This window comes from Eufriesea mexicana, unplaced genomic scaffold (genome assembly GCF_001483705.2).
Source record: "Eufriesea mexicana isolate 0111107269 unplaced genomic scaffold, ASM148370v2 scaffold2119, whole genome shotgun sequence".
Classification (NCBI taxonomy): domain Eukaryota; kingdom Metazoa; phylum Arthropoda; class Insecta; order Hymenoptera; family Apidae; genus Eufriesea; species Eufriesea mexicana.
Genome location: NW_016910196.1, coordinates 1,260,685 through 1,277,944, shown reverse-complemented (window position 1 = coordinate 1,277,944; position 17,260 = coordinate 1,260,685). Strand labels below are relative to the sequence as shown.

Below are 17,260 nucleotides of genomic sequence, written 5' to 3'. Positions count from 1 at the left end.
ATACATGCATGCATACATATATATACATAAAAGTTAACAGCATTCTTGACTAGAAATTCATTATGCATGGCGTTTTCACATTCACATAAATAAAATATTTATGATTGTTGTGAAATTTGTGGTATCCTTTGTCGTTGAGTACCTATATAAATAATTTGTCTTTGCTCATCTGGATGAATAAGCTCGTCTGTATGTTTCCAACGCCATTTTTTTTCACTTTCTTTAATCCGCCTATGATCAATGTAACTAATAACGCAACTAGTAGGAATCCATACAATGGCAGTAATAATTATAACAGCGCCTACTATATTGTCTTTTAAAAATCGCATGACTTTGTTAATATTTATATCTTCAATAATGTCCCAAAATCGCTCTACTACGTCTTGAACAGTTTTTTCACAAACACCCTGTAAATAATTTTATAGATATCATAGTTATGTGAGCAAAGTATAATAAAATTAAGTAATAAAATGAATAATATTACTTTATTACAAAACCCTTGGATACATGGAGTTCCATCAGGTAAAATATCTTGTGGATCTATAGGGAAACATGTTTCATTTAAACTCATTCGGCAGCATCTTTTACATGCATCTCCAACTGTAAACAAACAGTAGTACATAGTTTATTAGTATATTATTACATAATATAACAGTATATATAATATTATATAGAGAATTAAATTATTTCTAGCAGTATATAAGATTCATACTTGTATCACACATGCAACTCTGCAAACCCTGTGTTTCACAATATGGTACACATTTTCCAAGTCTGCATTGACCTCTTTCAAGACAACCTGTACCATCTTTCATTGGTGGAGATCTAGGACATTCACTTGATGCCCCTGTACAACGTGATTCTTGCTCGCATGTAGCATACTGTGCATCGCGACATTTTACACCTAATGGCATAAATGCACAACCTTGACAACAAGGAGAATTCTTATCGCTACAAAAATATATTATATTAAATACATTGTGAAAACATTCAATTTATAAAAGACAAGTTGTGGAAATTTGCACGACAATTAATTATTACCTACAAACTGCTCCTTGATTTCTACGGAGCTTACAATTTTTGTCACAACAAGCATCATTATCTTCTGTACCAAGCAATCCTGCATCACATTCTTCATCTCCTTCTACTCGTAGATTGCCACAGAATGATTCTTCTGGTTCGGAAAAACAGCGGCCTGATTTCGCTTGCAATACTTTTTTAATGGATCTTAAACTACATGGTGAAAAACGCTAGCCCATAAATAATTAATAATAAGTATTTTCTTGATATCATTATTTTTTTCTTTATATTATTCAATTGTACCTTATTATTCACATCATATCCACTGACACTATATGTATACATTAAGTATGAACCTCCTTGACTAGCACTTGGACTGCATTCCTATTAAGTTTTACTTATTAATATATAAACTACTCTATTACTTCTGTTAAATTAATTTTCTTAAAATTACTCAGTAAATTACAAATAAAAGTTAAAACAATTACTGTTATATCTGGATCATGTTCAGAACCCCAGTTATGTCCAAATTCATGTGCAGTAACTAAATCTGCTTCTCTTGTAATAACTCTTTGTCCATAATGATTCCTACTAGAACTTAAACCTGAATTGAGATATAATGTATAACCATTTTTAAAATATTCTGAAACATATGGATATGAAAAAAAATTAAAATTTAGACTAATTGTCTACAAATAGATAACAAATATCATTAATATACCTGGTGTACAAATTCCACCTACTGAGTTTCTACGAGGTGATCCAACATATGCTAATCCTAATATACCACCTTCAAATTTGAGGTCAGTAAATAAATGAGCTAAGCAAAAATCTTTGTGACTATATTCTCGACTAAAAACCTAGATATAATGTTTATCAATTAGTTATAAGCTGCAATTATGGTATTTTAAATAGAATTATAAAAGGACTAGTTTTACCTCAAGTAATGTACGAACATCCCATTTTTCTCTAATCATGTTATAATGTGTTTCACCACCTCTTACGCGAGTTGGTTCACTATGAACTACAATCTTTTTAATAACAAAACCCATTCCTTTAAATCCATCTTGTTCTTGGCGTTCTTGCCATAAAGTATCATTGTAAATTTTATGTACTCTATCAATTAAACTTATCTAAAGAACATAATGAAATTACTATATAAGACAAATCAATTGATATTTGTATTAAACAATGTAATCATTTACTAAGTAATTAATTGTAGTTTTTGTACTGCTAGCACCCATTTCTTGATAAAAACGATAATCAGCAACTAATAGAAGTGGACATCTTGTTTTTGTTGGTGTATATTCATAAGTTTCTGTTTGTCTTTTTGTTCTGAAATGTTCATCTGATTTAAAATCAGATTTTTCTTCTATTTCTTTCTCTTCTTCAATATTTAAAGGAATGTCTGAAATAAATTATATATATATCTTTCTTAATTTCCTAAAATATAATACTCCTATTTTCCTAAAAATATAATACTTCCTAATATAATTCATTTAAATTGATAAATTACCTAATTCTTCTTTCACATATCCACAAGTTTTTGGTGCACCATGTGTATGTCCTTCTCCATGCTGAAAATGTTCCCAACTAAACTTAACATCTGATGATTTGTAAATAATCATTGTTTCATTTCCTAAATGAGGAAGATGTCTCCAAGATGGCTATAATAAAAAAAAAGATAATAAAGAAAAATTATAATGAAATATATTATATCATTCAAAAGAATGATTATGTACCTCAATATGAAATGTTTCATCAGAAATTGTAATACTGCCTGTAAGAATACCATTGTCAATGTGCATTTGTGCATGAGAATCAATTTCACCAAATACTCTGCCATGATAAAAGGTTTCATGATCTTAAATAAAATCAATTGTATTATTAAAAATTTAATTATATTAAATTTAGAATTCCTTATATGAGAAATATCTTATAAAGCATTTCTTGATCGATTAATATTGTTTTACCTAAATGTATACTTTTTTCTTCTCCATCACCATTGACTTCATATGCTTTGAATTTGGAATGAATAACTTCTCTTCTAGGTGTTAGAATTAATCGAAAATACCTATTGATACAATAACATATACAGTTTTAGCAATTTTTTTATATATGAAAATAATGCTATAAAAATAATAAATATGTTACCGTCCATGAGAATAAAACTCTAATTCATTAATTTTATTATAAGGATGAGAACTATGCTGAATACCCCGTTTTACAATGTTATGTTGAAAATGAGATGCATGAAGAGTTTCATAATATTTTAAATTTGTATGAAGACCATCTGGAAAAATGTATTTAACAATTTGCAATTTATACTTAAATGTATGATATTAGCTAAAAATTTAATATAATAAACTTACAAGTATTTTGTGTAGTAAATAAAATGTAGCATACTAAAAATGTATTTTGAAATTCCATATTTATCAAAAATATCTTATGCCATTAAATTTTATTTAGCGTTATATTTCATAAATTATTACTTATGTACAAAGCATTTTTTTATTTGAATAACTTTACATATGTACATTCTCAAAGTTGAACATTCAATGTAAACAGCTTTTCTTTGAATATAGAATATATAGAAACGTAGCTTGATTTCAAAATACATATTCTCAGTGGTAATCAATTACAACTATGTAAAATTTTGAAATGTTACAATTAAAATATTTTGAAATTTGAACAAAAATTTCTGGTGTTTTAGGAAGAAAGCATTTACTAAATTGATTTAAATATGCTAAGTTTCAATTATTCTTTTATTATGTCGTTTATATCTAAGAATAATAAATACACACCAAAAATTATATCTAATTTCTTAAAAAGAAGTGATAAAATCGATATTTAAGTTAAACTAATCTATTTTATTCTATTTAAAATGTTTATTATGCTTTTAAATAACAAACTATTATTTATAAAATGAAGTTCACATTTAAACAATAAATACAGTATTTTAATAAAAAAGGTCATTCTTTACATTGCAAAATTTTTACAGTAACTTTTATAATTGTTAAAGGAACTATTTTACTATTATATTTTTTATAATAAAAAGGTATGCTGCAACTGATTTCAATTTTTTTCATAGATATTACATTAGAAAGTGAAGTTGAGATCCTCTAGAACATGCTAGAAGTTTTCGGAACTGTAGAAACAGAAAGGTTGTAATCAGTGAATGCTAGTCACACGCAACGTTGGTACAGTTTATGCAGTTAACGTACTTGTGATCGCATGCAACGTGCGTTACCAAATTAAAATAAGATAAAGTCAAAAATGTCACAGGAAGAAATATTATTGTATTGTTATAATCGTGGCTGTGGAAAAAAATTTAATCCCAACAATAATAAGGAAGGTATGTTATTTATTTTAAAATGTATTATGTTAAGACATATTAAAAAAATTTAAAGTGTAATTACTTAAAGAGTTAATTGTTTACTTCTTCAACAGAAATGTCATCATGTAATATACTTTACGATTATTGTTATTATTGTTTTTTCAGGAGATTGTATTTATCATCCTGGAGATCCAGTATTTCATGATGCCTATAAAGGTTGGTCTTGTTGTAATAAAAAATGTACAGATTTTACAGAGTTTTTAAATATCAAGGGCTGTGCAACATCATGTCATTCAAATGTTAAACCAGCACAGCCAGAGAAACCTATTATTGATAAATCAAAATCAAATGAAGTAATTGAAGTAATCGCTCAACCTCTTATAAATGGACCTGTTTTGGAAAGGCCTCCTTTTAACACTCCACTAATTACTTTGACACCCAATGTATCACCTACTTTATTAGAACAAATTAAAGGATTAACTTCTAATGTATCACAAAGTACATGTGAAACTAAAGTTCAAATTGGGCAAAGTTGTAAAAATAATTCTTGTAAAGCTGTATATAGTGGTAATGCACATGATAATGAAACTTGCAATTTTCATTCTGGTACTCCTATTTTCCATGAAGGAATGAAATACTGGTCATGCTGTCAAAAGAAAACTGCAGACTTTTCCACATTTTTAGAACAACCAGGATGTACACAAGGAAAGCATACATGGGTATCTAAAGTATGTTTTAAATTCTTCATTACTTTAAAAAGTTTGTATTTGTATCTTTTAATAAACAAATTTGCTATATAGAAAATAATTTATTATTTTACAGAATACTGGCAAAAAAGCAAAATGTAGAATGGATTGGCATCAAACAGGAACATTTGTTGTAGTTTCAATTTATGCTAAAAAATATCAGCCAGACCAATCAATTATTAAAATAAATCCCATACGATTAATTGTTGACTTGTTCTTTGTAGAACAGAACTCTAAATACAATCTTGATTTAGAACTAAGAGGGGTATATACTTAAGATTTTTATATAATATTTTTAATTAATCTGTACTTATTTCTAATTTGTTTAACACTTCGTTTTTTTTAGATTGTTGATGTTACACAAAGCAATGTTAATATGCTTCCTACTAAAGTAGAGATTAAATTAAAGAAAGCAGAACCTGGATCATGGTCAGAATTAAATTTTCCTAAACCAAATAAAGCAGAAACTAATGAAAATAATCAAAATGATGAAAATATTAGTGCAAAAGTTGAAGCTGTGGACCTTAGTGATCTCTGAATATTCATATTTAAATAAACAATTAAGGACATCATTGTAAATTATGTACCTATGTTATTTTTAAGGATAGTACTTTTATTTAAAGATAAAAAAATATTATTTTCTTAACATTGTTGGAATTATTCCCAAAAAACAAAAATATTTTATATTTACATTGTTATCTTATAGTAAAAAAATTATTTAAAAGATTATTAAAATTTAATATTTATAAAAGTATCACATCTTTATTGCATTTTTTGTTTTTTACGTTTTACTTTTTATAATTTCACTAAATATGACTAAGTCATTCCAAATTGTGTTTCAATGTAGACTATGAAAATCTCGAGAAAATATTTAAAATATGAAATTAATTTGTGAATTACATTTTTATCAAATTAACATTTTTTTACCAATTTTTCCAATTTTTCAAATGGTAATAAGATAATAAGATATAGAATGTGGCAAGTAACCTGTCACCACGATTTTTCAAGCACCGGAAATTTCTGAAGTCAAGGTCATAGTGTAATAAGCCATCAAATTTTTTATTTTCATCAGCAATAATCGTACGAAAATAAAAATACAAGGTGTCATGGAAAAAAATAGGTTTCGGAATTTTTTCTATTTCAATGTGCAGCCAACTAAATACTGATTAACTTTTGTTGTAAATATATTTTTGTCAAACTATCGAAGGCGCCTGAAAAATCGATACTTTATGTCATATCCTGTATACACAAAATTTAGATTAGACTTAACCTATCATTTTGGCAATCAAATGTCGTCTAATCATGTCTTGTATTCATTTCTTCCTAATATAAAGTTTCTTATATAAATTAATTTACTTGAAAAATTGTGTAATTTGCAGAATTTTTTTATTATAGAATAAATTAAATTGTTTAGAATTAAAAATTAAAATTCATCTATTGATAACCTTCCGAATTTAATACCTAATATTAGATAATTATTTTAGATATTTATTAATGATATCATGAATAATCAAATAAATAAATTGAGGGTAAAAATTGTCATTAATACAACTTGCAAAAGAAAATATTTTTGATATATATATATATATGCATTCATATATTTTAGATACTTGCAATTCATGGATATGCTCAGTCAGATGTTGTTTTTAAATCAAAATTGGGTTCACTACGGAAAGCATTTAAGAAACAAATTGATTTTGTATTTTTAAGAGGTCCACATAAAGTGCCAATGAAAAGTAATTTTAATATTGATGGACCAGAAGAAGGTACCATTTTATATACCTTACAATTGATTAATTTAAGGATAATACAATAAAATATTTATAATTTTTTAATTATTTAATACTAAAAAATAAATGTTACAGCATATGGATGGTGGTTCAATACAGAAGATCATATATTTAAAGCTATAATTCCAAGCAATTTAGCTGTAGGTTTTGAAGATAGTGTAGCTGTGATAGAAAAGGCATTTCAAGAATTTGGCTCTTTTGATGGTATTTTAGGTTTCTCACAAGGTGCAGCATTTGCTACTATACTTTGTTTTATGAAGCAAAAAAACTGTAAGTTTATAATTGATATAAATGTATATAAATTATAACATGGAATTTACATTAAAAATAATTGGCAATTTTGTAGTGTTGCAAATTAAATTTGATTTTGTAATTATCATATCAGGATTTAAATCATTATGTGCACCTCATGCAATATATTACAATGAAATGATAAGTATACCCTCTTTACATGTATATGGAAAAAATGATCAAGTAATACCAACAGGTGAAAAATGGTTTTTAATCAATTAATAAAGTAAATAATTCTTACTACATTGAATTTTTTACAGAAATGGCAAGAGAAGTTAGTGAAATGTTTATAAATAAAACAGATATAATACATGAAGGTGGTCATTATATACCAGGCAAAAAAGAACATTATAAAGAATTTATTATAGAAATGTTACTAAATAAAAACAAAAATAATCAATAATATATAATTATGTAGACTGTAAAATATAAGTACCATTGAGCGATATTGGTCAATTTATTAAAATTAACTATAAATAAGTATTTTACAATATGCACTATAGATGAGATTTCTTAACATTTTATGTTTAGAGTTGTATGAGGTTTGGGTGATGTACAAAAAAAAGTACAAAAACGGTATTGAACGCACGGTGACACAGAACTCAATGAGGACGAACGCTCTTGCTCACAAACCCGACGTAACTCCAGTTTCTCTAGACTAGACAAAAACCAATTAACTACTAACTTTTTGGCCTTTCGACCGTCATCAATATATAACGCTTATGACTATAAAGAAGGGGAAAAAAAGAAATAGAAAACAGAGAAAACTTTAAACTCGCAAGAGGAAAAACAGACTTGCGAGGAAAACGGTGAAAAAAGGCCGTAGAATAGAAAGTGAAGAGGTTCGCCTGGACCTAGCTAGAAATTGCCCAACCGGCCCAGGCGAATCTTTGACAGAAGTATTAGGGACGGGAAGTGAAGTAGGAGGACAATAGCTAAACCTCGTATGGGACTTAGTTACCAAATGAATATTCGGACAACTAGGTTCGCACGGGATTCGGATAAAAACAGAAATATACAAGAAAGAAACAAAGAAAGGAATGAAAACTAGTCGCAATAATTCACGTTTGTCCTCTGACAAAGGTGTAGCAGCGGTATCGTAGCCGCCACATGTATATATTAATCGAAACAAGAGAGCAAGAACATAATAAATTAAGATGATTTTATAAAGCATACATAATTTTTTATTGTTTTGCACTAATTATTGTATGATTAAAAATTATTACATTATTTTATAAAAGGCACTACCAATTTAAAATGTTCAGTATTCGTAATTTTAAATTATATATTTATTAAAAATGTATTAAATAGTGCCTTATTTAATTGAATATAGTAGAATATGTTAATAGTTTAGCTTAATTATTTTGTTCATGCATACTTTCATACAAACTTTATGATTTTGTGGTTAAGATGAAATATGTTTTATATGTAGGAAGTTAAATGCTTAAATAGATGTCAACTGTCTTGGTTTATGTATTTTGTTTACTCATTATGTTTAATTTCAAGATATGTAGATTTATAGTCTACCATTGCAGTAGTGTATATCTATAAAGGTTATCATTTTATTTTCAAATTTTCTTAGTAATGTCTACAATATTGAACATTGTTTAATAATTTTAAGAATATTATGTTTGACTGGATATAAATCAGTAATTAAATTAACTTATTGCAGTACAGTGACATTTTAATTTTGTTAATACATTGTTAGTTTAATTTAAGCAATTTAAACCTACTTAATGCATTAAATAATAATTTTTGTATAACGATACTGCAACACATTTGGGAGTATTTTATATATTAAATGTTACATGAATACATTTAATGTATTCTTATACTGCATATAAATTCTTTAATTCATGTTTCTATGTAACAAATATATATGCAATTCTTCAAATAAATAAATTAATGAATATGTAAATAAAGTTTATGAGGTGTTATACTATAGCAAAATATAATTGATAGAAGTATTGTATTTTATACCAAAATGATCATTCACTTGATGTAATGTATCAAATGTAATTAATTTGTTAAAATTACGTACACTATTTATAATTTATCACATTTTCAAATTTCTATTTTGTAACTGTAAAACCTAATATTCAAAATTTTTACAATCAATATTTTTTAATTTTGCACTTTAAGTAATAAGTGACATTGCTATATATACTTTACAAAATTTGAGGCATTTTGTATTTCAAGCTTTATAAAAAAAATTCACAGAAATTTATAAACTAAAAAAATGTATTCAAATAAAAATTAAATTGATAGGCAATATTATAAAATATTACAAGATAAAATACAAACTACAATCATAAATTATATGTGATTGAGGTATTTGGTCTATCTTGGCAATAACAAAGTACTGAAATACTCTTTACTTAAAAAAGATTATAATAAACTTGAATGGTATATTGGATCATAAATTTTACTTTTTATTATCTTTTTCAGTCAAATGATTAAATACAAATAGTACTTGATGATTATTCACAAAAAAACAACAAAAACCAAAAAATCAATAATTACTAGTAGTTTCATCTAAGAAAGTTAAAAAGCCTCAAGACACTTTTAATATTTGTATAAAGTTGTATGTACCTAATATTCGTATCATGTTATTTAAGCTGTTATCCTTTTTTAGAAATATTTGACAATTATAAAATTATATTGAATTCAACACCTTATCATCAGTTGGTTCATAATGTTTCATGGTGACTGTTCTTGTCCATTGATTTCCTGAGATTTCATAACATCTGGTAGATCAGGTGGTAATGAGAATGGTGTCATTTCTAAAGATTCGAATTGACCATTTTCTTGGCGTATAGCTAATCCTACTAATGCAGGACACTGTGGTTTTGCAGTTGCTGATGTTAGTCGATAATCAGATAAAAATTTATTATCTGACATTAGAACATTATCCTTGTTAAACAGCAGTTGATTCACAGGTGGTATTTTCAATATACCTATGATTTAATTGTATTTTGTTCTAAATTATTTTAATTAAAAATTTACAAATATTTATAATATTCACGAAAATCTTAATAAAAGGAATAAAAAAAATGAAATGTCATACTACATAATTCTTTAAATTTAAATACATGTAAATTGTAAGTTTCATACCTTCTATAATTTTTTTAAGTTCAAAAACTGTCGTATTATCCTTGGCGTCAGTAAATATCGTTATATTTTTTCGTCGAATCATTAAAAATACATCCTAAGACGAAGATCTTGATTATATTTGAGGTTATCTTATTTTGAGATAAGTCATACCAGAACTATAAGAAATAATGTAATATTAACAAAAAAACTTACCATTATGAATTTAACTATATATTTAAATTGATATGGATAATTAATGTATAGATTTTCCTCAATGTTGCTTTGTTGATTATTGTTTATTTGTAGTTCTTCAGGTTAGAGGCGAAAAGTTAAAATAAGATAGACATTCACGGACAACATGATCATATAAAACACGTCATTTGATTGGTTCTTCTTTCTAAACATGTACTATGTTTGGCGCGTTGTTCGTTTCTTTAACCAATCACAAATTGGTTTTATATTTAACATATAACTATGAATCCTTAAATCAAAAATAATATTTTTGAATACTTACTCATAGATTCATGTATACTTACTCATAAATTGATATATAAAGTGGTAATATAAATACAAAAGTGGTAATATAGTTTAAGAAAACGAATAATTTAAATTTATCTTTAAAACTGTTCTTTAATGTTGTGCGTTATGAAACACATGAAAATGACTATATTGTAGGTGATATCATAAACTTGTAAATTGGGCAATTATTATATTACCTTCCATTTTATACCATCATTACAATTCAAAGATAGATGAGTTTATAAATATTGAATTATAATCTTAAGATGTGCTACCAGGTATTATTTACAATGTCTTTATAACTAGATAATATAGACTTCTTATAAACACTAATTTAATCTTTGAAGTTGTTGTCAATGAAATTTATACTATTAAATTACACTCATAAATTAGGTGAATATTGTAAATATTGTATATAACTATAATAAATATGATTGACATTAAATAAAATTAAAGAAAGCTTGTATTAGAGAAAAAAAAATATTTCAACATTATAGGAGATACAGTCACAGTCTATAATCTTTATGGAAGTATTTTCCAAGACACCGACTGGTTATATATGCCTACTAGTTTCCAAGGGAAGGTCCTTGGCCTTATAGACGCGGAGGCGTCGAACATTCGTGAATGAATCTCCTTTCCGCAGTGACGTCACTGGTTGCCATCAGTCCATCGAGTCGCCTATGAGAAAAGCGCGATCTATGAAAGAGCGCTTGCGCTTTTCAAAATGACCTCCTGTACGGCGCTCTTGGGCTTTCCAGTGGAGATTTCATGAAAGCTCCACTGTTCTTTCGTTCACAATTCGAGTTCCACTGCGACAAGACGAAATGCGACCGTGGTATCTATCCGCGGAGTACTTCTTCAAGAAAGTTAAACGGCTACGAGATCGCAAGAACATTTAACAAGAAGTCATAGAGAAAAGGCGAAGAAACTTCGTCGTGGTATGTCCTGGTGCGCGGTAGATGTATCGTGATCGAAATTTCGAATAACGTGTAACAGTTTCCGAAAGGAAAAAGATTTTCGGAGGTCCACAGCGTATTTTTCCAGTTATTAGTTCTTCGTCTATTTCTACGTGTTCAAGCACTTTGTTTTTGATTGATCGATAACCGTGAATTAGGTCGTCCACGAGTCGCGCCCTGAACAGTGGAAACATACGCACAGAATTCGTGAAGGTGGAAAAGATTCTAAGTTGGTGTTCGAACGAGCACCAGCCGACGTGTTTGACAATTTTATATGTCTTGAGCAACGTCGACGTATATGATGAAATTGCAGTTGTTCGTAATCGAAACGGATTACTGCTGGAGGAAAGCGTTGTTTAGGTAAGCAAGTAAATGAGGATTTTCAACCAAGCTGCTTATGCTTTTATCGCTTGTCACCAATGTTAAGCTTATTTAGTGATACAACGATTAAATATCAATACCTTCTTGCAGTATTAGATAAATTGTATCATATTGTACTATATCACGATAAAAGTGTTTTAAACATTTAACGGAATCAATCACTGATGAGAGGTACAATTAATGTAATGTTATTATACAGTAATATTGACACTACTACTTATTAGAAATAGACACTAATTATCATTTTAACTACAGTAGTTATAAAATTAGGTTAGATTGCGCTAGTTACCGAACCGTCAGTGTTTTCAATCTAGTATAATATTTTTCAAAGAAAAAAATACTGGAACTATATTTATTTTATATGTTCTATATTCTTATAGAATATGTATATGTATATAAATATAATTTTTACTTTTTAGTTTAATCAAAGTAATTATTATAATCTTTAAATAGCTTTTTTTCTCTAATCAGTTTTGTGAATAAATTGGAGATTTAAAAGTTGCAATAAAAAAAATTTTTCTGCATATTTGAATCTACCGCCAATATGTAAGTCGATAAAGTCAATGATTAGCAGCTGTCGGTAGTAAATTCCATCAACTACTCCAATCGCCGCTACGTGAGTGTCGCTTTACAGAATGCGATGGCCTATACCAGGAGGAAAATGCTACGATGATTCGGAGCACTTTGGCTCGCTCAACTAGTCCTCGTTTTACACGTTCACGGCCCACTGGCTGACGCCATCTTCAATTTCTTTTTTTTTTTGTTTAAGTGTCAATTTTCTGAAACTATACGGTACACAGTGGATCCCATAAAAATGTTATGAGTGTGGACAGTGCGTGTGGTGAACGAACATCGAACGGCCGGCCGTCTAAATTGAAATAATAGAGTAATCGCGATATGAGTTTACGTCGTAGATTTAATCTTCAACCATCCCTGAAAGATTGTGAGCCAGAAAGGAATCATTAGCCATCCAAGTGTCCATGTAAAAGTCATTCACTTGAATTCTTCCCTTTTGAAGTATTGTTGGTTAGTTTACGTGTTGTTTGATACATGTGTTTCTCTACCTTTCTGTTGCACTCCCGCGGAACGCATTGTCCAAAACGAAGAAAGTCGAATCCACGTTTGTTGGTTATGTTTCTGTTACGATCGTTTGTCGTAAACCGCACGCTTTTCTAGCACGTTTCGAGTAGTGAAAAACTGAAAATCTAAAGTAGTGCGTGTACGTAGAAGTAAAATGCACAAGTTAAGATTACCTGTCAAGTTTGAATTGCCCAGTGCTTTATCAAGGTATGGTGATAATTGATCTACAGGTATCGATACTGTTTTTCTCAATTCAAATCTATCGTAATAATTTTTTGTTAGTATATGCCGTAAAGTTATACATTTGCAGATTGTAAACAACTGTATTGAGATAATGAATAGGTTGAAATTAATCGTTTCTCTTTTATGTCGTAATATACAGCACTATTTTGTTCCAAATACGCAGTAGAATTTTATTTATCCTCTGTATAGGATACTAAAATAGCTAGCGCAATAGTACAATTTAAATGTAAATGTAGTTTTGCATTGTCGTTATACAAAGCTGTAACAATTTGGAATTTAACTCTGTAAAAAATTGGTATCGATACATTGTTGTTCAGGTTTATTAATATGTTGTTTGTTTTCAATGCTTCGAAATATTAATAATAATGCTTATTGTGTATATCTATAGCGGAAATATGCAAGTCATGCAAATACAGATTTGTATTATGCATGCTTTTTAAGCTACTTGTGTTGAAATAAGCATGAAATTATGTATGCAATAGAATACATTATAGTATCAAAGTTTATTGGATCATAGAACTTAATACATTTCACTCAGTTCATTCGTTATCTAATAAAACGATAATCATGTAATTTTCACTATAATCCGATTTCTTTCTTTCCATACATTGACAAATTTTAATAAAGTAAATAAATATATTTTGAATTTAGTAGCTTGTAGATAATTTTTTAATATTACCAGATGTTGCTGATTATCTTATTAATTTGATTCGTGATAAAATTTATAGTTCAGTAATGATGGCTATAGTGAGAAAAATAATTACGAAACGTTTTGTACATATATATTATTTTTAACAAACAAGAAATAAACATAACATAAGAAGTATACACGTTTATGCTATTTATCGTCAATAAACCGTGGCACCACATGTGGGCGATCAGCTGATAATTTATGTCCTTTCTTGGGAGAGATACTTTATTCGAAAACTGATTGGTTGTTGACCGCCATAAAACTAATTTCAGCCAATCATAACGGTTTGTTTCTCTATAGTAAAAAGTGACAGTTATAAAACAAAAATTTTTGACTAGAACTGTCTAGGGATTTAATATTTAAAGTTAGAATGGCCAGCTTGGGAATTTTAATTTAAATAAATGATACAATTTATTCCATTTATCATTAAGCTACGATAAATGCATAATCTGTAGCGTCTCTATGTTGGAAGCAAAGTTAAAAGCACGATATAGGGCACGCGAGGAGACGTTAATTCCATCATCATTGTATAGTCCAAGCGAATGCTTGTTCTCCTACTAATTGAGCTGCAGTTGTTGAGACGTTCACGCCGCCATTTTTATGGAAAGCAGCTGACCTTGGCAGTCATAAAACCTAATGCAAGTTGCAGGGCCCTACCCATTTCTATCTAACTCTCCTACCATCCAGTTCATCGTTTCCTGCGATACGTCGAACCTTTCGAGTAGTTTCTCCGTGGACTTCATTGGTGAGATATCGGGCACGGTGTCTCTGACGTTCCGATAGATTGCTTTAATCTCACTTTGTAATTACCGTGAATTATGTAAGTTGATCATTGATTTGAATAATTTTATAAGTTTTCTGCAGTGATATAAAATTATAGCTACTCAACTTTTCATTAAAGAGACTTCAAATTATTCCGTTAAGACCACGATATAAATATTTCGTTTTTTGTTTTAGTTTTCTATAAAATTCTTGAGAACATAACGAATACCTGGATGAAGTGTCGAAAAATAAAGCGGAAGAAAATGGTAAAAGAACACGATGAGAATTTTCATTGGAATTGACGTATCGTGCGTGGTGCGTTCTTCGAAGCGAGTGATCGATCGTTCGTGGTCGTCTGTCGAAGGGCGACGAAGTAAAAGTGAGATCCCCTGAACCACCTGTGTGTGTTTTCAAATGCGCGCGCGCGCGTTCGCGGTTCCTCGGGTACACGTGCACCTAACGGCTTGACCAGAGAACAGTATAAACCGTTCGACTCTCGACTGCTCACCTACGTTACGGCTTCTCGCAGTGTATTTTTGGCGTCGCACTTCTCACGAGACCTTGCACGGCCAATCCTGTTTCTTACTTGATTAATATAAATAAAAAATTTTATCGTGAGATATTTATCGTTTAAATCCTGATTATCCAATACGAGACTGGGTACGGTCGTGACAGTGACGATATGTGAATTGTAAACAGTGTACGTCTACTAGAACGGTTTTGTTGATGTGTTTCTTCAAAAATGGAGTATTTCAACTACTGTCGGTAACGTGAATCGTGCAGGAACCTTCGAACTTGGCCGAGTAATGCAGTCGCGGTTACGTGATTCGAGCAGTTTTTGGTGTCGCACCTTTCACGAGACCTTGGTACAGTCGGTTCGGGCTCCTTCGTCCAAACTGTATTGCTGGACATTCGTCACTGATATTATGACAGTTTAAATTTGATCTGTTGCTACTTCTGCGAGTGATAATCTGAGTCTTGGATGGTGTGGATTTACAAGCGTTTGGATTACTGTTAGGTTTCGTCGAAACGTTTATAACAATCAAGTACGTAAAGCATTATCAAAACATGTTTTATATCTTAATCTCCAAATGTGTTGAAACAGTGTAAACGCATTGTCATATTTAAATGATCTTTGTTTTCTGTGCTTTTTGTCTTTCGTAAATTTCACGATTACGCATTTTTTAAACGTCAACTTGCTGTCGTTTCCACAATGTTTACGTGTCAGTGTAGTTCCCGATATTATTCGACGCAATGTTCCGTTTCATTTCTAAATGTTTTGCTTTATTAACGGAATTAATCGCCTTCGTATCGACGTATAGGTAGGACTATAGTATCGTTTTCAGTAATATGGTTGTGCTGGACTTCATCAGCCACGTATACCATAATATAGTGTTTCTTCTTCCCTCTCTTACTGATTTTGTGCCTGTTTCGGTCTCTGTTTCCGTCTTTCTCCTTTTCTCTTGCCTACTTACCAAGCTCTGCTGGCGCGTAGTATTTACGTTGCGCGCGAACATGAAGCCGGTGCAAACTGTTACTTTGCAAGACATGTAAGTAGTTACACTTACTATCGAATAGATTTCGTTTGTCTTTTCATCATTTCTGCGCTGATACTGGTGCATTTGTCGCGCTAAAAGAATTTTTATGCAGATTACATTTATCGCGAATTAACCTATCTATGTTTTCTCGTGAATACATTGTCTTCATTCTTTTAAACGCTTCTACGTAGCTGCAAAGTGTTTACTTATCTATGACTTACATAAGAACATAATCTTCTCTTTATGGGTGGACGTGCACGTGTTTTGATGTTTTATACACTAAAAGAAAAATACGGAAATTAGAGCAAACGATATATTTCAATTCATTCTTGTAGTGTCGAGTATTGTAAAAGAATAATTCTACAAAATCTAACAAGTTGTAGCGAAAGATATTTCCAATGTTCGTTCTTTGTTGACTTTTACGCCATATCAGTTTTCGGACTAATGTTTCGGAATTTAGCCGATAGAGCGCCAGGGCAAAGCAGTGTCGGACTTGTTCGAAAAGTACCATCGTCCAAGTTTATTTTCCAAACTTATCACTGTATTTTTTAAACATATGCGCATGTGACCGATAGTATATGTGTATATTTGTCTCGGTAGTTAATACGATTCACTCGTATATTGAGCATTGTTAGCATCCGTTTACTTGTTCGTCAACCAATTGACGGAATCCTACATGGCGTTTGCATTTGTTCGTGGAAAAATTTACCAAGGTTCGCTACAATTTACCAAATGAACATCGTTAATGAAATAAGAACAGTGTAATAAGGCTAGGTTTTGTTAGGTTAATGCGATACTACGCGCACAATACAA

At 29.6% G+C, this 17,260-nt stretch overlaps 4 protein-coding genes across 4 annotated transcripts; 2 read left to right on the top strand and 2 right to left on the bottom strand.

Moving 5' to 3' along the window:
• Window positions 1-74: 74 nt before the first annotated feature.
• On the bottom strand, window positions 75-3,450 carry Tace (ADAM 17-like protease Tace). The gene is made up of 14 exons (XM_017903097.1): window positions 3,393-3,450; window positions 3,175-3,313; window positions 2,994-3,094; window positions 2,763-2,884; window positions 2,537-2,687; window positions 2,226-2,428; window positions 1,959-2,153; window positions 1,742-1,880; window positions 1,509-1,663; window positions 1,324-1,404; window positions 1,042-1,250; window positions 713-951; window positions 485-600; window positions 75-407 (listed from the first exon to the last, which is right to left on the bottom strand). The coding sequence occupies exons 1-14, from the start codon at window positions 3,448-3,450 to the stop codon at window positions 99-101; spliced, it is 2,217 nt and encodes a 738-aa protein (XP_017758586.1). The 3' UTR covers window positions 75-98.
• A 697-nt stretch (window positions 3,451-4,147) lies between these two features.
• On the top strand, window positions 4,148-5,648 carry mora (cysteine and histidine rich domain containing protein). The gene is made up of 4 exons (XM_017903098.1): window positions 4,148-4,375; window positions 4,523-5,085; window positions 5,180-5,368; window positions 5,450-5,648. The coding sequence occupies exons 1-4, from the start codon at window positions 4,297-4,299 to the stop codon at window positions 5,639-5,641; spliced, it is 1,023 nt and encodes a 340-aa protein (XP_017758587.1). The 5' UTR covers window positions 4,148-4,296; the 3' UTR covers window positions 5,642-5,648.
• Window positions 5,649-6,551: 903 nt separating this feature from the next.
• LOC108549598 (esterase OVCA2) lies at window positions 6,552-7,846 on the top strand. The gene is made up of 6 exons (XM_017903068.1): window positions 6,552-6,632; window positions 6,710-6,869; window positions 6,969-7,163; window positions 7,240-7,380; window positions 7,445-7,575; window positions 7,688-7,846. The coding sequence occupies exons 1-6, from the start codon at window positions 6,606-6,608 to the stop codon at window positions 7,844-7,846; spliced, it is 813 nt and encodes a 270-aa protein (XP_017758557.1). The 5' UTR covers window positions 6,552-6,605.
• A 1,922-nt stretch (window positions 7,847-9,768) lies between these two features.
• Window positions 9,769-10,662, bottom strand: EloB (transcription elongation factor elongin B). The gene is made up of 3 exons (XM_017903129.1): window positions 10,491-10,662; window positions 10,299-10,392; window positions 9,769-10,141 (listed from the first exon to the last, which is right to left on the bottom strand). The coding sequence occupies exons 1-3, from the start codon at window positions 10,491-10,493 to the stop codon at window positions 9,885-9,887; spliced, it is 354 nt and encodes a 117-aa protein (XP_017758618.1). The 5' UTR covers window positions 10,494-10,662; the 3' UTR covers window positions 9,769-9,884.
• Between the last annotated feature and the right edge of the window lie 6,598 nt (window positions 10,663-17,260).